Here is a 21,727-nt window from a genome sequence, read left to right as displayed (position 1 = left end):
ATGAGTTTATTCTCCTTTCTCCAAAGGGATTTTTAAAGGCTTCCCATATGAGGCTTGTAGCAGTTTGGTTTCTCTTTGCACCCCATGCTTCTAGAAAGAATTGAAAGAATAGCCCTGATAAAAATAGATACAAACTGTATACTGGATCCGAGAAAACATTTAGTCTTGGAGACTTTAGTACGAAGTTTTAGCTCACTATAAAAGCACATTTTCTCCTACCATTTATCCTCAAGTTTTCCTGGAGCCGTGGTATTCTGTGAACTTTCCTCATTTTTGCCAACTCTCGGAGACGAAACATTGGTGAGCTGTGTACTCAGCACTTTGCGGGTAACAGGATCTCTTGCAGGGGTTTGGAAGGACACCTACATTATGAAAAGTCTGTTTAAAATATGGCATTGCTAAAATGGGATATATTATAAACATCAGTAAAATGTTGAAGGTCGTCACAAAATGCTGGAGTAAATTTGCAGGACAGGCATCATCTCTGGTCTGCAGGGTCTTGACCCAGAACACCACAGATTCCTTCACATTTAAAGCATTGTGTTCAGTTCTGGGCAGCACGTTACATAAAAGATGTTGTCAAGCTGGAAAGGGTAGAGAGAAGATTTACGAGGATGTTGCCAGGGCTAGAGGGTCTGACCTATAGGGAGAAGTTGAGTAGGTTTAGACTCTCTTCCTTGCAGTGCAGGAGGATGAAGGGCAATCATATTGTGTATAAAATCATGAGGAATAGATCAGGTAAATGCACAGTCTCTTGCCCAGAGTAAGTGAATCGAGGACCAGAGCACATAGGTTTAAGGTGAAGGGGAAAAGATTTAATAGGATTCTGAAGGGTAACTTTTTCACACAAAGGGTGGTGGGTATATGGAACAAGCTGCCATAGGAGGTAGGAGTTGAGGCAGGGACTGTCGCAACATTTAAGAAACAGTTACAAAGGTACATAGGACAGGTTTGGAGGGATATGGACCAAACACAACCAGGTTGGACTAGTGTAGTTAGGACATGTTGTTCAGCAATGGCAAGTTGGGCTGAAGGGCCTGTTTCCACACTATCACTCCATGACTCCAGAGATGCTGCCTGTCCTGCTGAGTTACTCCAGCATTTTTTGTTTATCTTTGGTGTAAACCAGCATCTGTAGATCCTTCCTACACAAGCTATTAAAGGCTTACTTTGCAATTTAACTTCAACAGAAAACATAAAGAAACAATTAAGGATCAAACAATCTTTTTTTCTGCCCAATGGTTAATCTCCACAACAACTTTACATAAATGGCATCAAATTTTGGCAGCAAATGTGATCTGGAGGTTAAACCAGAGGCAGGAATCAACATGAATCGTTTACCATAACATTTGCTTCCCTCTACTGGTGCAGAAATTATGAAGTTTCAATGCAGAGACCCCCAATGAGGAAACCAAATGTGGTAAGCCTATTAAAGTCAAGAAGAACACACTATCAATACAACAAAGATTACTAATGGTAAAATGCACCTTGGAAAGTTTTGTTGCATTTTTAGGAGGGAAATTTTCCTTTTGTGTAGATCGAAGAGTTGATCGCCCCGTGGTCATAACCGGTGTCGATAGGTTACACTGTTCATCCATTATCGTATAACCTTGAAGATCCAAACAATTGTTTTCATCCAAATGCAAACTCAACGAAATAGGCTGAGAAAGATGCAAAGAACAACCATTTAAAAAAGCTGTATATACCTTAGGGGTGATCTACCAAAGACATGTACGACATTTCTCACTGCATTGATGCTGCCTGACCCAAGCAAATCCAGCATTCTTTTTCAAAATGTCACATATCTATAATTTTCCTAGAAATACATTCCATTGATAACATTCGGAAATGTATCATGTATGTTAATATTTAGGGACACCCCCCCCCCCCCCCCCCCCCAACATACTTCCATCAATATCCCCAGTCTTTGTTTCAATTTTCCAGCACACAAGTCAAAGGAACAGAATTAGTCCACAGCATTACATCCCTGCTTTTATATTCTAGCCCTCTCGAGGTGAATGCTAACATTTCATTTGCCATCCTTACCACCAATTCAACATGCAAATTAACCTTTCGGGAATCCTGCACCAGCACTCCATAGTCCCTTTGCACCTCTGATTTCCAAATCCTCCCCCCAAACAAAAGTTAGTCTACACCATATTCCCACTATCAAAGTACATGACTGCACACTTTGCTACGCTGTATTCCACCTGCCACTTCTTTGCCCACTCTAACAACCTGAACAAGTCCTTCTGTAGAATCCCTGCTTCCTCTACACTACCTGCCCCTTCACCTATCGTTACCGTTTACATGCTTTAATCCCGTCTATATGTATTGTACTGTCTAATTGTCATATTGTATTGCACGGTCATCCCCTGTCTATATGTTTTGCATTTGTATTGCACTATGACCCCCGGAGGCACTCTGTTTCGTCCCATTCGTTGTATGATCTGTAAGGAGTGGAATGACAAATAAACTAATCATCTTCTATCATCCACAGATTTGGCCACAAAGTCATCAATTCCATCATCCAAATAACTTGGCCTCTCATTGCTCATCCAATCATTCTTGTAAATCTTTTTCTGGTCCCTCTATAACATCCTCCATACAGAGAACATAAACAAACAAAACCAGCTGAAGGTGCCAATAAATGCTTAGTACATCTTTCTATAGACCCAAACATCTATTGCTAAAAACCTAGATTTGAATATGCCCCATAAGCAGCTTTCGCAGCCTACACTGTCATCTGTGACACACATAACTAGTGTTCTTTGTTCCTGCACCCCTTTCCAAATACCATGGATTTTAATATTGCCCCTTTTCATCCTTCCCACAAAATGCATCAGCCCACATTTCTCTGCAATAAACTTCATCGCTCAATTCTACTAGGCTTGAAGTTTAAAGTGTGGGGCAATATGTCAGTTTCAAAGTTAGAAATTGAGGCTTTCAGACCCAAGTTTAGCTCATTACTGCAGATTAAAAACTCATCCCTGGCAATGCCACAATGTACCTTCCTCGAGTCAAGATACTAACCATTCAGCCTGTTACTTCACCAATTGCATGTCTATGCTATCTGTTCCTAACAGGAAGGATTCTTGCCAGTAACCAGAGAATGTTGCACTTATTTGAAAGCTCTGACGATGAGGCACCTTTGACCACTTTCTCAATATGTCAGAGCACCATTATCTATGCATGACGTTGAATCTCATCTTATCTGCACTGCCGAGAATGATCCCAGGAATGTGGGTTAACATATGATGAGTTTTTGAAGGCACTGGGCCTGTACTCACTGGAGTTTAGAAGATGAGGGGAGACCGCATTGAAACTTGCAGAGTAGTGAAAGTCCTGGATAGAGTGGACGTGGAGAGAATATTCCATGGGTGGGAGAGTCTAGGACCAGAGGCCATAGGCTCAGAATGAAAGGACATTCCTTTAGAAAGGAGATAAGGAGGCAAGTCAGAGGTGAAGCTGTGGAATTCATTGCCACAGAAGATTGTGGAGGCCAAGTCAATGTATATTTCTACAGCAGAGAGCGACAGATTCTTGATTAGTAAGGGTATCATGAGGAGAGGCCAGCAGAACAGGGTTGAGGGGAAAGGCAGATCAGCCACAATTAAATGAAGTCGATTTGGTGGGCCAACTGGCCTAATTCTGCAACTATAACTTAGGAACTTGCCTGCACATATTTAATGCAGTATATAGGAGCCATTTACACTTAAATTAGTTACTGTCATTATATTATGGCCATGTTTCAACTGTAATCGCACGGTCTCAACTGTAATCTGTAAAGAAGAAACATTGATAAGAAAGAAATGTTATGAATTGCTCTTTGATTTGTGTTACTTTAATAAAGGCCAATTAATCAAGAAACGGCGTTTAGAAGATTCCTTTTGTTATCTCAAGAGTACGTAAGCTATATCTCCACCCGAGCAGTAATGGCTATTGAAGTTAGATTTAAAGTACAGAAACTGCCATTACACAGTAGAAACAAGTTAACTACAGTATTGCAGACCGACCTGAGATACGCACCCTGTTGGGACTAATAGTTAAAAGAGTGTAGTACAGCGCACAATGGTGTACTGCGCTGTGTAGTTCAGCCCAGTGTTCACACCAAACATGATGCCAAATTAAGCTCCTCTACCTACCTGTACCTGATCCATGCACCTCGACCCCCCCCCCCCCCCCCGTCCATGCATGTGCCTATAAAAGCCTCTGAAATGCCACCAGTGTATCTGCCTCCAGACGTTGTCGTCGTCCTCCCTCTTCCCCCCCCCCCGTAGAAAAGAGACACGTTTTTCATCCCCTCCATTTTCTCCACAGATGCTGCCTGACCCACTAAGACAATTACTCCAACGGCTTGTGGCTATCTTCGGTGTAAACTGCGGTTCCTAGTTCCTGTTCCCTCCCCCGTCAAGCGACCTCCTCGCTACATGTCCACCGCCCTGCCCTGGTCCTCCCCCCCTTCCCCACCTGCAGCCCGCCGCCCGACCCCGGCCCCACCAGTCGCCGCATCACTGGCTGCCCCGGTCCCGTTCCTCCTTCCCCCTACGCCTACAGCCGCTCCTGACCGTTGCCCACCTGCAGCCCCTCTGGTCCCCGCCCACCTGTAGCAGCGCCGCTCGTCGCCTCTCTGGTCCCCGCCCTGGTCGCCGCCAGGCTGTGGCCGCTGCTCCGGTCCCGCCTGCGGCGGCTCTGGCCGCCGGTCTAGAGCCGCTCCGGTCCCCTCGCTGCTGCGGCAAGTCTAGAGCCGCTGCGGTCCCCAGGCTGTGGTCGTCGGTCTCGAGCGGCTCGTTCACCCACTCCTCGCTGCTGCGGCCGCCGATCCCTGCACTCGCGCTCGCCCAGATTTAAAAATGCGACCGTTTGCCGCTCCGTCCAATAGGAGGCGTCCGCCTCCCGAGGTCACAGTTCAGCCGGATACAAACGGGCCAATCAGCAGCGGGGGAGCTGGAGGGCGAGGTGGCAGCGCCAGTAGTGCGGCTGCACTGGTGGGGGGAGGGTGGGTGTGGGGAGCAGCTCCGCCCTCACCCCTGGGATGCACTCTGCTATCTCTCACACGCACACACGTTGCCCAGGGCGCTCAATAACATTTGTAAAATTCACAACGTTTTTTTGCAAACAAAACAAACCTGAAACCTTGCAGATTTGGAGTATTGTGAGCAATTTGTGAAGGGAGTTTCTTCCCACAGGCCATCAGGACTTAACTCTCATATCACCGGGGACTAATTTAATTTACTGTATTAATTTATTTTTTGTGTTAAAAAAAAAAATCTATTCTGTTTTGTAGTTTTAGCACAATCCGCAGGCGTTGCCACTTTCATTTCACTGCACATCTTGTGACAAATATGTGACAAATAAAGTTGACTTGACTTGACTTGAATTTTGTAGGCTTGTATTCACTGGAATTTAGAAGGATGAGAGGGAATCTTATAGAAACGTAACATTCTTACAGAGGATTGGACAGGCTAGATGCAGGAAAAATGTTCCCGATGTTGGGGGAGTCCAGAACAGTTTAAGAAAAAGGGGTAGGCCATTTAGGAATGAGATGAGGAAAAACTTTTTCACCCAGAGAGTTGTGAATCTGGAATTCTCTGCCACAGAAGGCAGTGGAGGCCAATTCACTGGATGTTTTCAAGAGAGTTAGATTTAGCTCCTAGGGCTAAGGAAATCAAGAGGTATGGGGAAAAAGCCAGAACAGGGTACTAATTTTGAATGATCAGCCATGATCATATTGAATGACAGTGCTGGCTCAAAGGGCCGAATGGCCTACTCTTGCACCTATTTTCTATGTTTCTAATTTTGCGCCCCATATCTGAGGAAGGATGACACAAAATGCTGGAGTAACAAGTACACAAATTGCTGTACTAGTCTGGACAAGAGTCTCGGCCTAAAACGACACCCATTCAATAGACAATAGGTGCAGGAGTAGGCCATTCGGCCCTTCGAGCCAGCACCGCCATTCAATGTGATCATGGCTGATCATTCTCAATCAGTACCCCGTTCTTGCCTTCTCCCCATACCTGCCTTCTCTTGAATGCATTCAGAGAATTGGCCTCCACTGCCTTGTGAGGCAGAGAATTCCACAGATTCACAACTCTCTGACTGAAAAAGTTTTTCCTCATCTCCGTTCTAAATGGCCTACCTCTTATTCTTAAACTGTGGCCCCTTGTTCTGGACTCCCCCAACATTGGGAACATGTTTCCTGCCTCTAACACGTCCAACCCCTTAATAATCTTATACGTTTCGATAAGATCCCCTCTCATCCTTCTAAATTCCAGTGTATACAAGCCTAGTCGCTCCAGTCTTTCAACATATGACAGTCATGCCATTCCGGGAATTAACCTAGTAAACCTACGCTGCACGCTCTCAATAGCAAGAATATCCTTCCTCAAATTTGGAGACCAAAACTGCACACAGTACTCCAGGTGCAGTCTCACTAGGGCCCTGTACAACTGCAGAAGGACCTCTTTGCTCCTATACTCAACTCCTCTTGTTATGAAGGCCAACATTCCATTGGCTTTCTTCACTGCCTGCTGTACCTGCATACTTCCTTTCAGTGACTGATGCACTAGGACACCCAGATCTCGTTGAATGTCCCATTTTCCTAACTTGACACCAATTAGATAATAATCTGCCTTCCTATTCTTACCACATTAAACTGCATCTGCCATGCATCCACCCACTCACACAACCTGTCCAAGTCACCCTGCAACCTCATAGCATCTTCCTCACAGTTCACATTACCACCCAGCTTTGTATCATCTGCAAATTTGCTAATGGTACTTTTAATCCCTTCATCCAAGTCATTAATGATTGTAAATAGCTGCTGTCCCAGCACCGAGCCTTGCGGTACCCCACTAGTCACAGCCTGCCATTATGAAAGGGACCCATTTATCCCCACTGTTTGCTTTCTGTCTGCCAACCAATTTTCTATCCATGTCAGTACCCTACCCCCAATACCATATGCTCTAATTTTGCCCACTAATCTCCTATGTGGGACCTTGTCGAAGGCTTTCTGAAAGTCAAGGTACACTACCATCCACCGGCTCTCCCCGTCCATTTTCCTAGTTACATCCTCAAAAAATTCCAAAAGATTAGTCAAGCATGATTTCCCCTTTGTAAATCCATGCTGACGATCCAGTTACTGCTATCCAGATGCTCCCCAATTTTCTCTTTTATAATTGACTCCAGCATCTTCCCCACCACCGATGTCAGACTAACTGGTCTATAATTTCCTGTTTTCTCTTTCCCTCCTTTCTTAAAAAGTGGGATAACATTAGCTACCCTCCAATCCACAGGAACTGATCCTGAATCTATAGAACATTGGAAAATTATCACCAATGAGTCCACGATTTCTAGAGCCACCTCCTTAAGTAGCCCGGGATGCAGACCATCAGGCCCTGGAGATTTATCAGTCTTCAGTCCCATCAGCCTACCCAACACCATTTCCTGCCTAATGTGAATTTCTTTCAGTTTCTCCGTCACCCTAGGATTTCTGGCCACTAGAACATCTGGGAGATTGTTTGGCTTTCTACGCCCGTACCTCCAGGCTCAGGAACAGCTTCATCCCCAGGGCCATAGCTGCTATGAACCGGTCCTGCTGAGCCGGATGGTCACAACGCACAGTGATCCGGCACAGATCTACTTGCACTTTATTCTGTTTTAAAACTGTTACAATTTGTTTCGTTGGGTTGTTTAAATTAATACTGACTAGCTAATTAAATTATTGCATCGTATGGGAGGCGCATTCCCAATCTCGTTGTACCCCTGTACAATGACAATAAAGATATATTGTATTGTATTGTATTGTATTGTATCTTCCTTAGTGAAGACAGATCCAAAGTACCGGTTCAACTCGTCTACCATTTCTTTGTTTTCCATAATAAATTCCCCTGTTTCTGTCTTCAAGGGACCCACATTTGCCTTAACTATTTTTTTCCTCTTCACATACCTAAATAAAGTTTTACTGTCTTCCTTTATATTATTGGCTAGCTTACCTTCGTACCTCATCTTTTCTCCCCGTATTGCCTTTTTAGTTTTCTTCTGGTGGTCTTTAAAAGAGTCCCAATCCTCTGGCTTCCCGTTCTTCTTTGCTATGTTATACCTCTTCTCTTTTATTTTTATGCTGTCCTTGACTTCCCTTGTCAGCCACAGGTGCCTCTTACTCTCCTTAGAATCTTTCCTCCTCTTTGGGATGAATTGATCCTGTAACTTCTGCATTATTCCCAGGAATACCTGTCATTGCTGTTCCACTGTCTTCCCTGCGAGGGCCTCCTTCCAGTCAAGTCTGGCCAGCTCCTGCCTCATGCCTCTGTAATCCCCTTTGCTATACTGTAATACTGACACTTCCGATTTTCCCTTCTCCCTCTCAATTTTCCCACACCATTTAGGACTAAGATGAGTAAACATTTTTTCACCCAGTGAGTTGTGAATCTGTGGAATTTCACTGCACCTCGATACACATAACAATAAACTAAATAAAGGAACAATTCCAATTTCCACTGTCGAACAGTCTGTCTGTGAAATCTCCGCAGCAACCAACAAGGTTCTTCAATAGATCTTCCACTCTAGCATGGACACATTCCCATCCATGCAATAGCTTCTTTATCGATTCCTGCACAACTTATCACTATCAATATGCAATCCCTCAGAAATATTTGTCTGTTGGAAGGCAGACTGATGAGCTTTGTATGTACAATGATCAATCTGCATTACCAACATTCTGTCAGTTATTTCATCTTCCTTCCTCTCAGATTACAGACATGGTTTCAGATTTGAAAAGAGCTCATTACAATCTCTGCTCTATAAAGAAAAATATTTTTTCCTCACATTGTATGGATTTCAGAATACAATTATTGTATCTTCAAAAAATTAGCTTTTTTAATGAATTCTGAAAGAGGATCCAAACCTGAAATGTCACCATGCTGAAGAAGGATTCCAACCTGAAAAATCACGTATCTGAAGAAGGGTCCCAACCTGAAATGTCACTTGTCCATACACTCCTCAGATGCTGCCTGACACGTTGAGTTTCTCCAGCAATTTATGTTTTGCTCAATGCTCAAGATTTCACAATTTGCAGTTCCTTGTGTCTTTGCTTTTCTAAATTTCGCTCTGTAGACAATAGACAATAGGTGCAGCAGGAGGCCATCCGTCCCTTCGAGCCAGCACCGCCATTCAATGTGATCATGGCTGATCATTCTCAATCAGTACCCCGTTCCTGCCTTCTCCCCATACCCCCTGACTCCGCTATCCTTAAGAGCTCTATCTAGCTCTCTCTTGAATGCATTCAGAGAATTGGCCTCCACTGCCTTCTGAGGCAGAGAATTCCACAGATTCACAACTCTCTGACTGAAAAAGTTTTTCCTCATCTCAGTTCTAAATGGCCTACCCCTTATTCTTAAACTGTGGCCCCTTGTTCTGAACAACCCCCTTCCAGCACTAAAGAAGGGTCTCAACCCAAATTGTCACCTATCCATGTTCTCTGGAGATGTTGCCTGAGCTGCTAAGTTAATGCGGTGAGTGACCACCAGGTGGAGCTGTAAGTGAAGGTGCAGGTGTTCCCTGTGATCTTATACAGTACTTCTCAAATATATTTTGTTGGATGCTGTTGTGGAAGGGGCGACATCCTTCCAGTAAAAGCAGCAACAATCAAGTTTCTGACAGTAGATCTGGCTCTGCTGCACAGCGCGAGAAGAACATGACTTGGAGATCTTTACTGATAGAAAATTAAACTGCGGGATAACAAGTTTTGTTCCAGTTATAGAATGAATGTGCAGACAAGGAATTGCAGAAGCTGGTTTATACCACAACATGCTGGAGTAACTTTGGAGAAGAAAATAACTGCAGATGCTGGTTCAAATTGAAGGTAGACACAACATGCTGGAGTTACTGAGTGGGACAGGCAGCATCTCTGGAGAGAAGGAATGGGCGACGTCTCGGGTCGAGACCCTTCTTCAGACTGAGGTGAAGTGTTGTCATGCCTTCCATTCACATCATCATGTTACTTTTTCGCGAATGATTTTTTTACTGCTTCCTTCAGCCAAACTCCCACTTGGTCTATTATCGGATATGGAGATGCGCTTTAAGATAATGAATCCAAATAGCATATATTTTTAAAAGCGTAACAGAAGATAATTTCAGATTAAAGTCCAAAGTTTATTCCCGGGCACGGACACTCACTGAGCTCCGGGTCATTCAGGCGCTCGATGCACTGGAACTGCCCGTGTTTCCACGGCGACAGGGACCGGAACTGACCGCGTTTCCACGGCGACCGGTACCGGAACTGACCGCGTTTCCACGGTGACGGGGGTCGGTAGAACCGGAACTGGCCGCGTTTCCACGGCGACCGGTACCGGGAACTGACCGTGTTTCCACTGTGACGGGGCCGGAACTAACCGTGTTTCCACGGTGACGGGGCCGGAACTGACATTGTTTCCACGGTGACGGGACCGGAACTGACCGCGTTTCCACGGTGACGGGGTCGATAGAGCCGGAACTGACCGCAGTTCCACGGCGACCGGGGAGCGCTGGACGATGAACAACCCCGAGGCGGTGTTCACGCTGCTCTACGTCGTCCTGTCCTTCTGCTTCGTCTTCACCCCGACCGAGTTTCGGTCGGCGGGGCTGACGGTGCAGGACCTGCTGGCCGAGCAGCTGGGCAGCGAGCAGCTGGCCTTCGTGCATTACCACATCCGCAGGACGGCCGCCACGCTGGTGGCGCACTCGCTGCTGCCGCTAGGTCAGCGGGGCCGAGACCGAGTTGTTGGGGACGGGCTGGGGACTGGGGCTGGGGGACGACGGGGGGCGGGGCTGGGACTGGGGGAGGGGGGTGGGAACGGGGGGCGGCAGGCCAGGACCCGGGATAGGGTTACAGACCATCTACTGGACATTCAGAGCCATGTGAACCTGGGCCGTTGCCCAAAGCCCACATCTCACCCATTTGAAGTTCAGAAGGATGAGGAAGGGACCTCATTGAAACTTACCGAATAGTGAAAGACTAAAGTAGAGTAGATGAGGAGAGGACTCACTAGTGGGAGAGTCCAGGACCAGAGGTTATGTCCTCAGATTATAAGGAAGTATTTTTAGAAAGGAGATGAGGGATGTCTTCAGTCAGAGGGTGGTGAATCTGTGGATTTCATTGCACAGAAGGCTGTGGAGGTTAAGTCAATGGACGTTTTGTTGGAGATTGACAGATTGTTGATTAGTAAGGCTGTCAGAGGTTATGGGGAGAAGGGAGGAGAATGGGGTTGTACAGAAAGATAGATCAGCCATAATTGAATGGCAGAGTAGACTTGATGGGGTGATAACTGGCTTAATTCTGCTCCTTGAGGCCTCAGTGGTCAGGCAGGTAATTAATCAACTGCTGGCGAGGAGAGGTTTTAAAGTCCCTAATTTCAGTTTAGAACTGCCCGTTATTACTCTTGTTACTGAAATATTTAAGCCAGATGTTTACGGATCCAGGCCATCAAAATTCCACACTTGTGTATGCTTTTACTGCATGTGTTTAAAAAAAAAAACAGAATGCTACCTGCACTAGTTGGCATTGGCGCAAAGGAGAGGTTGGACAACGTTGGATTGATTTCTCTGGAGTGTTGGAGGTCGATGGACCTGATGGCAGTATATAAAATTATGAGAGGAATCTTTTCTCCAGAGTGGGAATGTTAAAGTCTAGCTTTAAGGTGAGGGAGTGGGTGGGTGGGGAGCTGAAAGGGATGTGCGGGACAAATGTGAGTGGTGGGTGCCTGGAGCTCGCTGCCAGGGCAGGCGGTGGAGGCAGTTACAATAGTGGCATTTCAGAGGCTTTTTGATAGGCACATGGATATGGATCGAGATGAGAAAACATTTCTTCACACAGAGAGTGGTGAGTCTGTGGAATTCTCTGCCACAGAAGGTAGTTGAGGCCAGTTCATTGGCTATATCTAAGAGGGAGTTAGATGTGGCCCTTGTGGCTAAAGGGTTCAGGGGGTATGGAGAGAAGGCAGGTACAGGTTACTGAGATGCATGATCAGCCATGATCATATTGAATGGCGGTGCAGGCTCGAAGGGCCGAATGGCCCACTCCTGCACCTATTTTCTATGTGCAGGCAGAAGAAATTAGTTTAACCTGGTGTCATGTTCAATATGGACATTGTAGGCTGAAGGGACTGTTTCTGTGTGCAACAGTTCTAATGTAAAGTTTTTTTTTTAATGCATACCATCCATTTCTCCAACACACCACACAAAAATTGATTATTCTTTAAGCTGTGAATTAATTCCTGTTATTATACCAGGATCGCAACTTCAATGAACACATCAATTGATATTGTTGCTCTTCCCTGCTTTATCTGCTTTTTCCAGTATTTTTTTCTTATTTCCACACTGGTTCAACTTTAACGAGTGCACCAAATTAACTTTATCTTCCTCTGGTTATTGGATGCTAATTCTAAAGTTTTCTCAGGTCAGCAGACTGACCAGTCCCAATAATTCTTTTATTTCTTGTGCCTGGCTTTTGTCGGTTCAAATTGGTCATCTATTAAATCTACAGTATGGATTTTCTTTTCTTTCAAAACCATAGAACCATATGGTGCAATCTATTCAAAACGACCCCCTGAGTTACTCCTGCAGTTTGTGTCTTTATCTAAACCGGCATCTGCAGTTCTTTGTTTCTACATTAAGTGGCCACTGCAGTATAAAAAGTGTAAGATAACACCTGAGGCCAAGGGTTATTTTGGAGAGAAGGCGAGGCCACAAAGAGAAATGTGGAGGATTATTGGATTTTTTAAATTCTGACTTCAGTGTTATAAATAGTATTTAATCATTCTTTTCTAATGTGTACTTTACCTGTTGTGAATTTACGTTTTACCACTTGTTTGTTTATTGCAGGTTATTATGCAGGAATGTGTTTTGCATCTTCTGATGAAAAGGACTACTACTTTCTTGTGAGCGGGGGATGGATTATTTACTTGCTGGTCGCTGTGCTAACCCCTGCCGTTGTTAGTCTCATCGTGTTGTACTGGTCCTCAAAGAATTGGAGCAATCATCCGATAGCCCGGAGCCTTGCACTCTATGCCCTTCCCCAGTCAAGTTGGAGAGCTGTGGCATCCTCTATTAATATAGAGTTCCGAAGGATTGATAAATTTGCCTCTGGTGCACCAGGAGCGCGAGTTATTGTCACTGACACCTGGGTGATTAAGGTGACTACTTATCATGTTCACGTGGCACAGCAACAGGACATTCACCTCACACTGACTGAATCAAGGCAACATGAACTGTGTCCCGACCTAAGTACTCCTGTACAATTCCTGACCATCCAGGTGGGCGTCATCAATCCACGCATCACACCATTTGACATTAGGTAGGTGATGCAGTCTAGTCTACATGCAGATAACCAATTTACATTTTAAAAATGCACAAAATCCTGGAGTAACTCAGTGGGTGATGCAGCATCTCTGGAGAACAATGAGAGGAACACCTATTCACATTCTCCAGTGATGATGCCTGTCCCGCTGAGTTATTCTACGATTTTGTCTTTTTTTGTGAACCAGAATCTGCAGTTCCTTTTGTCACCAATTTATTTATCCAACTTAAAGCTGCTTAAAAGTTGAAACTATAAGGTAGCACGGTGGCGCAGCGGTAAAATTGTTGCCTTACAGTGCCAGAGACCCAGGTGCGATCCTGATTACGGGTGCTGTCTGTTCAGAGTTTGTACGTTCTCCTTATGACCTGCGTGGATTTTATCTGGGATCTCCAGTTTCCTCCCACACTCCAACGATATACAGATTTGTAGGCTAACTGGCTTGGTATAATTGTAAATTGTCCCTAGTGAATAAGACCTTAGATTGGGCATTAGAATGTGGGGATCACTGCTGAGCGTGGACTCGGTGGGCCAAGGGGCCTATTTCTGTGTTTTATCTCTAAACTAAACTAATATCCCTTTTAAAATGATTTTCTAGTGTCCTTCGTTAACACCTGTTGTCATCTAACTTCTGGAGATATTATCTATAAGGAGAGATTGGGCAAACTTGGATTGTTTTCTCTGGAGCGTCGGAGGCCGAGGGAAGACCTGATAGAAGTATATAAAATTATGAGAGTCATAGAGTGATGCAGTGTGGAAATAGACCCTTTGGCCCAACTTGCCCACACCGGCCAACATGTCCCAGCTACACTAGTCCCACCTGCCTGCACTTGGTCCATATCCCTCTAAACCTGTCCTATCCATGTACCTGTTTAACTTTCTTAAACGATGGGATAGTCCCAGCCTCACCTACCTCCTCTGGCAGCTTGTTCCATACACCCACCACACTTTGTGTGAAAAAGTTACCCCTCGGGTTCCTATTAAATCTTTTCCTCTTCACCTTGAACCTATGTCCCCTGGTCCTCGATTCCCCGACTCTGGGCAAGAGACTCTGTGCCGAAGGGCCTGTTCCTGTGCTATACTGTTCCGTGTTCTCTCCCTTCAGCCCACAACAACAAAACCATAACAAGTGGGATGCAAATGAAAGAAAAAAAGCTAAGATTATTTCTCATCACAAACTGAAGCTCACGTTTGTTTGTTTTGTTCTGTTTTGTAGGCTGAATTCAACAGAATATGGTGAACTGCGTGAGAAGCTCCATACAACAATACGGAATGCCCATAATGTGGTCATCCATCAGTCTCTGAGTGACCTGTTTCTTGACACGTTCAAAATCCAAGTGGAACTGAATCAACGTTACCCTCTTTCTGGCAACCAGGTATGGTATCTCAATTAAACATCACTCTTTGCCAATATCGCAGTAAGACCCATGTGACAACATAAAAATAATAACAATCTGAAAAGATGTAAATATTTAGAGTTGATCATTTTTCTTGATTGGTATGGGGTCAGGTGTTATGGGGAGAAGGCAGGAGAATGAGGTTAGGAGAGAGAGATAGATCCGCCATGATTGAATGTTGGAGAGGACTTGATGGGCCAAATGGTCTAATTCTGCTTGTGACATGACCTTTCATCAGAAGTGGAGAACTATTGAAGATGTAACGGGTTTTAAACACAGGTGAGAAAGTTGGAGAGTACGTCTGAAATTATGAAAAGCAGAAGGTTAAATGAAAAAAGGATGATGGAGCAAATCAAATGTGGACGGAAATGGGAAAATAAATAAACATTCCTAAGGAAATGACTGGAAATAGCATAATTACCATGCAAAGGTAATGTTGGATACAGTTGCTTCAAAAACGAGATGATATGAATCAGCAAAAGCTGAGAATCAGTCACTAATCTTTGCCTTAATTCTTGCTATTGAGGGCGTGCAGCGCAGGTTTACTAGGTTAATTTCCGGAATGGCGGGACTGTCATATGTTGAAAGACTGGAGCGACTAGGTTTGTATACACTGGAATGAGAGGGGATCTTATCGAAACATATGATTATTAAGGGGTTGGACACGTTAGAGGCAGGAAACATGTTCCCAATGTTGGGGGAGTCCAAAACCAGGGGCCACAGTTTAAGAATAAGGGGTAGGCCATTTAGAACAGAGATGAGGAAAAACTTTTTTAGTCAGAGAGTTGTGAATCTGTGGAATTCTCTGCCTCAGAGGGCAGTGGAGGTCAATTCTCTGAATACATTCAAGAGAGCTAGATATAGCGGAGTCAGGGGGTATGGGGAGAAAGCAGGAACGGGGTACTGATTGAGAATGATCAGCCATGATCACATTGAATGGCGGTGCTGGCTCGAAGGGCCGAATGGCCTACCCCTGCACCTATTGTCTATTAATAGCGCACACAAGGTACCTGAGCTTATAATTTGCTGCCTTTCCCTACTTTCACCAGATTTCATTACCTTTGTGTTTTCATTTTGGCTTCAGATCTGGCTATAACAAATCTCGCCTGCACCATCTCTAACCTTATATGTTGCATTTGATGCTCCCTATGTAGCCTTCTTTACATCAGCGAGACCAAGTGTACACTAGGTAGTTGTTTCGCTGATCACTTGCCCTTGGTCTGTCAAGGCCTGCTGGATCTCCTGTTTGTTAACCATTTTAACTCTACTTCCCATTTCCATAACAGCCTCTCAATCCTGGATCTCCTCCTTGTTAAAGTGAGACCACACTCAAACTGAAGGAACAGCACCTCATATTCTGCTTGGGTAGCTTACAAACCTATCACTTGCCAGGCATGGTCCCACCCCCACCTCTATTCCAGCTTTCTCCCCCCTGCTATCATCCGTCTGAAGGTGGATCCCGACCCAAAACAGTTCCTATCCATGTCCTCTAAAGATGCTACCTGACTTGCTGAGTTACTCCAGCACTTTGTGTCCTATGCAAGATTCCAGCAACTGCAGTTCCTTGTGTCCTCTCAGATTTCACTCTTGTTTTTTTGCATTCTTTCCAGGCTTTGATCTTATCTCAATAACGTTCTTTAGACCTGCAACCCTCTGAAAACTCTCTGCCTCAACAGTTTTCCTTGGTTCTCAATTCATGACTTTGCCTTCAGCTTCCTGGACTGGAAGATCTGCAATCTCCTCAATATCTCCATCCTGCTACTTCTGCTCTGCCTCTAATCTTTCTCACACTCTTTCAAACCAATCTCATCAGGCAGGTTATCAATCACCCCATCTAGTTTCTCCTTCCTTCAATTTACCTTTTTTTTGGTTAAATTAGATTTTTGAAGTCACTGAGTTATTCATCGTGGAGAAAGATTATTCAATCCAACGTCCATGCCTATATAAATTAGTCCTATTAGTCCTATTTGTTAGTTAATTTTTCAACTTCTCAAATGAAAAAACTCTAATTTTCCAGCACAATAAAAAGTTAATACAAGGAAGAGTGCAGATTCAAGAAAATACAAAAGCTATAAAGTAAATGATACAGGCTGTGTAATTAGGTGCAAGTCAACATAAAACAAAATGCAACAATGTAAAATCAAGCAGCAAATGTTTAATTAAAATAAAAGTGACAATGGTGAATTTTGTGCCAATAAAGACTCTTGCTGGCTGGACTACAATTGACATTTTTTTTAAATTGTGTCATTTTACAGTCTGCTGTGGAAAGATTTTACTGCATTATTAATTTTTCCTTGTGTACGTTTCCTAAAAAAAATCTTTTTGTAGGCCTCCTTCACCATGTTTAAAATATTTCTCTATTTTCCTTACTTCTGGCTGAAAGAAATGGGATCTGATCCCAGTTTCCTCTCTTCAGCATCATCATAGGGCGGCACGGTAGCGCAGCGGTAGAGTTGCTGCTTTACAGCGAATGCAGCGCCGGAGACTCAGGTTCGATCCTGACTACGGGTGCTGCACTGTAAGGAGTTTGTACGTTCTCCCCGTGACCTGCGTGGGTTTTCTCCGAGATCTTCGGTTTCCTCCCACACTCCAAAGACGTACAGGTATGTAGGTTAATTGGCTGGGTAAATGTAAAAAATTGTCCCTAGTGGGTGTAGGATAGTATTAATGTACGGGGATCGCTGGGCGGCACGGACTTGGAGGGCCGAAAAGGCCTGTTTCCGGCTGTATGGAGAGAAGGCAGGTACAGGAGTTGGATGATCAGCCATGATCATATTGAATGGCGGTGCAGGCTCGAAGGGCCGAATGGCCTACTCCCGCACCTATTTTCTATGTTTCTATGACTGCTGCACCACTGTGCCATCCAACACGTGTTTAAAAGAGAGGAGGGGATTTTTTTTAATATCGCTTATATTCGGGTCATAGAGTCATGGTCCTCAGCCCCACTCGTCCATGCAGAGCAAGATGCCCCATCTTAGGTAATCCCATTTGCCTGCATTTGGCCAGATCCCTCTAAAACTTTCCTATCCATGTGTCTGTCCAAGTGTCTTTTAAATGTTGTAGGTGTATTGAAGGTGTTGATAGTTGTGGTTGTCACCTACAATTGGGTTGTTAACCACCACCTGGCTGTTGTTATAAGAAAATAACTGCAGATGCTGGTACAAATCGAAGGTATTTATTCACAAAATGATGGAGTAACTCAGCAGGTCAGTCTGAAGAAGGGTCTCGACCCGAAACGTCACCCATTCCTTCTCTCCAGAGATGCTGCCTGACCTGCTGAGTTACTCCAGCATTTTGTGAATAAATACCAGGCTGTTGTTTGTGGGAGCTGGGTAGTGTGACCGTTAATTGATGTTGCTCCTGTGACCATACTTTAATCTATTGACTATTAGACACTTGCAAACACCAAGGTTGTAAAAGATGCATGTAAATTAATGTTTTTTATTGTTCAAAAGAGGATAGGTTTTCACTTTTTTTAAATGAAAGTAAGTTCAAATTGAAACTACCTCATTGATTGAGCTATAATTTGTTTCCACCAGTGGTGCTGTCAGTGTTGTCAGCAAATGAAAGATGGCATTGTGCCAGTTTTTATTCAGGAAATGTTCATAAGGAAAAATGATTAATGCAGTAAAGTCTTTCCACAACAGACTGTAAAATGATGCAAAATTTCTTTAATGCCAATTATAGTCCAGCCAGCAAGAGTCTTTGAAGATGCAGTTGTGCATCAAAACAAGTATGGCAGAATTAAATTTATTATTGGAGGAATAATAGCATGAAGAACTCTGGACGAATGGGAACTTTGTAAATTTACAGAATCACAAAGATGTCACAGAATCCTTAGGATATCATGTTTTTGTTCTTTGATGCAGGAACTGGAATCGTGTATCGGCTGCATGCAGACAGCTGCTAACATCAAACTTGTCAAAATCTGCATGGAGCCAAATGATGGTGAATGTCAGCAATGCTACTGCCGTCCGATGTGGTGCCTGACCTGCATGGGGAAATGGTTTGCCAGCCGCCAGGACCAGCAGCATCCAGAAACCTGGCTTTCAAATCGGGTGCCTTGTCCTACTTGTCGATCTAAATTCTGCATTCTTGATATCTCCATTGTTTGCTGAAAATAACCTGAACATGATTATGGAACTAGTTCTTAACATCGACTAAATTCATGTTCACAAGTTATAGGAGCAGAATTAGGCCATTTGGCCTATTAAGTCTACTCCGCCATTCAATCATGGCTGATCGATCTTTCCCTCTCAACCCCATTCTCCTGCCTTCTCCCCATAACCCCATTCCACCCGTACTAATCAAGAATCCATCAATCTCAAAGATTTTATTTCTGGCCTCTTGCATCTTGTCACTGTAACCACAATGAATTTTCTTTTTAGGTGGCTTTGAATGCCCCTGAAATGTTTGTTATTTTTGTTAAAATTTGTGTCTGCTTCAATCTAATAGAGTCTGGAGGACTTTCTGTAACCAAAGTTCCAAAATGGTAATTTGTCTCTTTATCGCCTTTATAGGTTGACACACAGTGGTGTAGCAGTTAACGCTGTCTCCCAGCTCTAGGGCTGCATGTTCAATCCTGCCGTTGACTGCCATCCGCGTGGACTTTGCACATTCTCCATCTTTGCACACACGCACTTCCAGGTCTTCCAATTTTCTCCCACGTCCCAAAGAAGTACTGCTCGGTTAATTGGCTATTGTAAATTGACTCCTTAAAGAATCAAATAATTTGTTATTGGGAGAGAATCAATAGCAGGGCGACAGGAAAATGAGAAGAATGGAATGAGACTGGGATTTTCTGGATGCCGCATAGATTCAAATGACTTCTTACTCTGTAGTTAGTAGGTGACGTGCATTACACCTAAACTTAAAACCAGTATATACACTTGGTGGGAAGGATAAAAATTAATGGACTTTGTCACAGAAGCAGACGGATTCAGAATTGCCTGGAACTCATCACAACAGCTAGGTGGTACATCTTGTTGAGGCCGCCGACACAACACCAGAGACCCGGTGTGCTGATCGTATGGAGTTTGTACGTTCTGCCTGTAACCGCGTGAGTTTCCCCCCTCGCATCCCAAAGACTTGCAGGTTAACAGGTTAATTAACCGCTGTAAATTGCGCCTTGTGTCTAGGTGAGCAGTAAACCTGGGGGGAGTTGGGAACAATGTGTCAAGAAAAAGAATGGAATTAATGTCGGCTTAGTGTAAGTGGATGGTCAATGTGCTGGCATGGACTCGGTGTAGCGAAGTGCCTGTTTCCATGCTGTGTGACCCTGTGAGAACTTATAGGAATCACAAGTTATTTTAAATATCTTGAACTGATTTTGAATTTCGGTCTTGTATATCTTTTTATATTTCAAAGCTGTCTTTTGGCTTTGTACTTCAGATGCAATTGTTATGTATTTTTATACCTCCAAATATCCACGTGATCACTACAAACCTGTACATGATTACACATAAACAACTATCAAAGATGGCAATTATCTACAATAGAATGGAGATGTGAATAATTTTTAATTACTTTGCTTCTGATGCACTGCTTTAATAGCCCATCTCCTTAATGAACAATTTCTGAAGCCTGTTGATATGGGGATAAAATTTTACATTTCCTACTAGAAAATGCTATCGGTGTTATAGTTTGTTGGATTTTCTGGGATGGTATTCTTAAACAGCACTTTGTAGTTGATTTGTTCTCTGACTGAGAGGGACATTGGGAAGTCTGGATTTATTACCCTAGCGGAGATGCTGATAACGGACCTTATTGAAATACAGTAGTCTGCCTGATGATGATACTTCCACAATGATGCTCTGACAGCCTTTGCTCCAAATGAGAGAAGAAAACGGTGCCACTTTTTTGAATAGTTTATGTTAAACATTGTTTATATATAATATAAAATTAATAAATGGAAAGAATGAATGTGTGCAATTTTCTCTTAAATGCTTGTTTTGTTTAGTTTATTGCCACGTGTACCGATGTACAGTGAAAAGCTTTGTGGACTAACAGAAAACATGTTCTGATTCAATAAAAAATTCAGCACATTTTCTGCACTCAGTCTGAAGAAGGGTCTCGACCCGAAACGTCACCCATTCCTTCTCTCCCGAGATGCTGCCTGACCTGCTGAGCTACTCCAGCATTTTGTGAATAAATACCTTCGTTCTGCACTCAAATATCAGTAAAGGCCAATATAATCAATTCCATTTGGTGATATATTAACCAATTATACTTCAGTTTAATAGACGCATATAGACGATAGTAATTAACTCGCAGTACATAACTTGCAAATACTGGACACTATTACAAAGAATGACCAAATTGGGTCTGATCAAGGTACAGAAATGGATTTTGTAGACTTAAAGATAATGGAAAACTGCATTTAAAAAAACAAAACAGTTGTCCTATTTGTTCTGAGGAGATCTGATAGGAATATGTGAAAAGCAATGAAAAATGTAGAGGTGGAAACATTGCATTTTTAAAGTACATGAATAAACGCATGATGTACCTTGCTTCACTCGAAACCAACCAAACTGGGAAATAGGATTAGTTTAATATTCTTTGGTCAGCATGACATAATGGGCCAAATAGTCTCTTTTGTAACTGTAATTTTATAAATGCCCATAAAATAATGACTCTGCCTGGTATTTATGCACTCCAGCTTTCTTGTGTTCTGGGCTCTGGGCTTCAGTTCCTGCATGGAATCTGTTCCTAAGTTAGATAAGTAGGGCTATTCACCACAGACATGCAAAGAATGTAGGAGGACAATAATCCTTGGCGATTCTGGTTTCTCCAACTATAAATCACCTTGAGCATCACCTTTAAAAATGTGTTTGCTTATCAACTATGGATCATGGCCTATTCCTGCACCTATTGTCTATTATTTAATTTGGGGGGGAAAAAGCTAATCAGACAGTACAAAGATATTACCCTTGCTACGGAAGAGTACAATGTGTTCGTAAGTTGTAATGATTAATCATTTGAGAGATTAATTTCTTTT

General features: G+C 43.5%; 2 protein-coding genes across 5 annotated transcripts in view; one reads left to right on the top strand and one right to left on the bottom strand.

Moving 5' to 3' along the window:
- Nucleotides 1-9,871, bottom strand: part of LOC144598786 (transforming acidic coiled-coil-containing protein 3-like) — a 35,434-nt gene extending 25,563 nt beyond the window's left edge. The window contains exons 1-3 of one of the 3 annotated variants that reach the window (XM_078409222.1): nt 9,805-9,871; nt 1,488-1,661; nt 220-362 (exon numbers count right to left, since the gene is read on the bottom strand). In XM_078409222.1, coding sequence (XP_078265348.1) covers nt 220-362; nt 1,488-1,598 — 254 coding nt within the window. In that variant the 5' untranslated portion in view covers nt 1,599-1,661; nt 9,805-9,871. Of the gene's footprint in view, nt 1-219; nt 363-1,487; nt 1,662-3,290; nt 3,360-4,604; nt 4,739-9,804 lie in introns of those variants that run through there. The other 2 variants (XM_078409213.1, XM_078409232.1) reach the window with 2 other exon arrangements.
- A 460-nt stretch (nt 9,872-10,331) lies between these two features.
- Nucleotides 10,332-21,091, top strand: tmem129 (transmembrane protein 129, E3 ubiquitin protein ligase). 2 transcript variants are annotated; one of them, XM_078414579.1, is made up of 4 exons: nt 10,332-10,738; nt 12,862-13,333; nt 14,550-14,709; nt 19,251-21,091. In XM_078414579.1, the coding sequence occupies exons 1-4, from the start codon at nt 10,534-10,536 to the stop codon at nt 19,275-19,277; spliced, it is 864 nt and encodes a 287-aa protein (XP_078270705.1). In that variant the 5' UTR covers nt 10,332-10,533; the 3' UTR covers nt 19,278-21,091. The 2 variants fall into 2 exon arrangements, with proteins under 2 accessions (XP_078270705.1, XP_078270613.1); XM_078414487.1 differs by having other exon boundaries at nt 18,600-21,091.
- Nucleotides 21,092-21,727: the final 636 nt, after the last annotated feature.

This window comes from Rhinoraja longicauda, chromosome 1, assembly GCF_053455715.1.
Source record: "Rhinoraja longicauda isolate Sanriku21f chromosome 1, sRhiLon1.1, whole genome shotgun sequence".
Taxonomy (NCBI): Eukaryota; Metazoa; Chordata; class Chondrichthyes; order Rajiformes; family Arhynchobatidae; genus Rhinoraja; species Rhinoraja longicauda.
Note: the sequence above shows the minus strand (reverse complement) of the source record. Positions and strands in the feature narration are given on the sequence as shown.

Excerpts from the sequence above, each read along its gene's own strand:
- tmem129 (XM_078414487.1), top strand. The coding sequence starts at position 10,534 with ATGAACAACCCCGAGGCGGTGTTCACGCTGCTCTACGTCGTCCTGTCC. Across the intron at positions 13,334-14,549 it reads ATCACACCATTTGACATTAG|GCTGAATTCAACAGAATATG; the intron begins GTAGGTGATGCA and ends TCTGTTTTGTAG. Across the intron at positions 14,710-18,599 it reads ACCCTCTTTCTGGCAACCAG|GAACTGGAATCGTGTATCGG; the intron begins GTATGGTATCTC and ends TCTTTGATGCAG.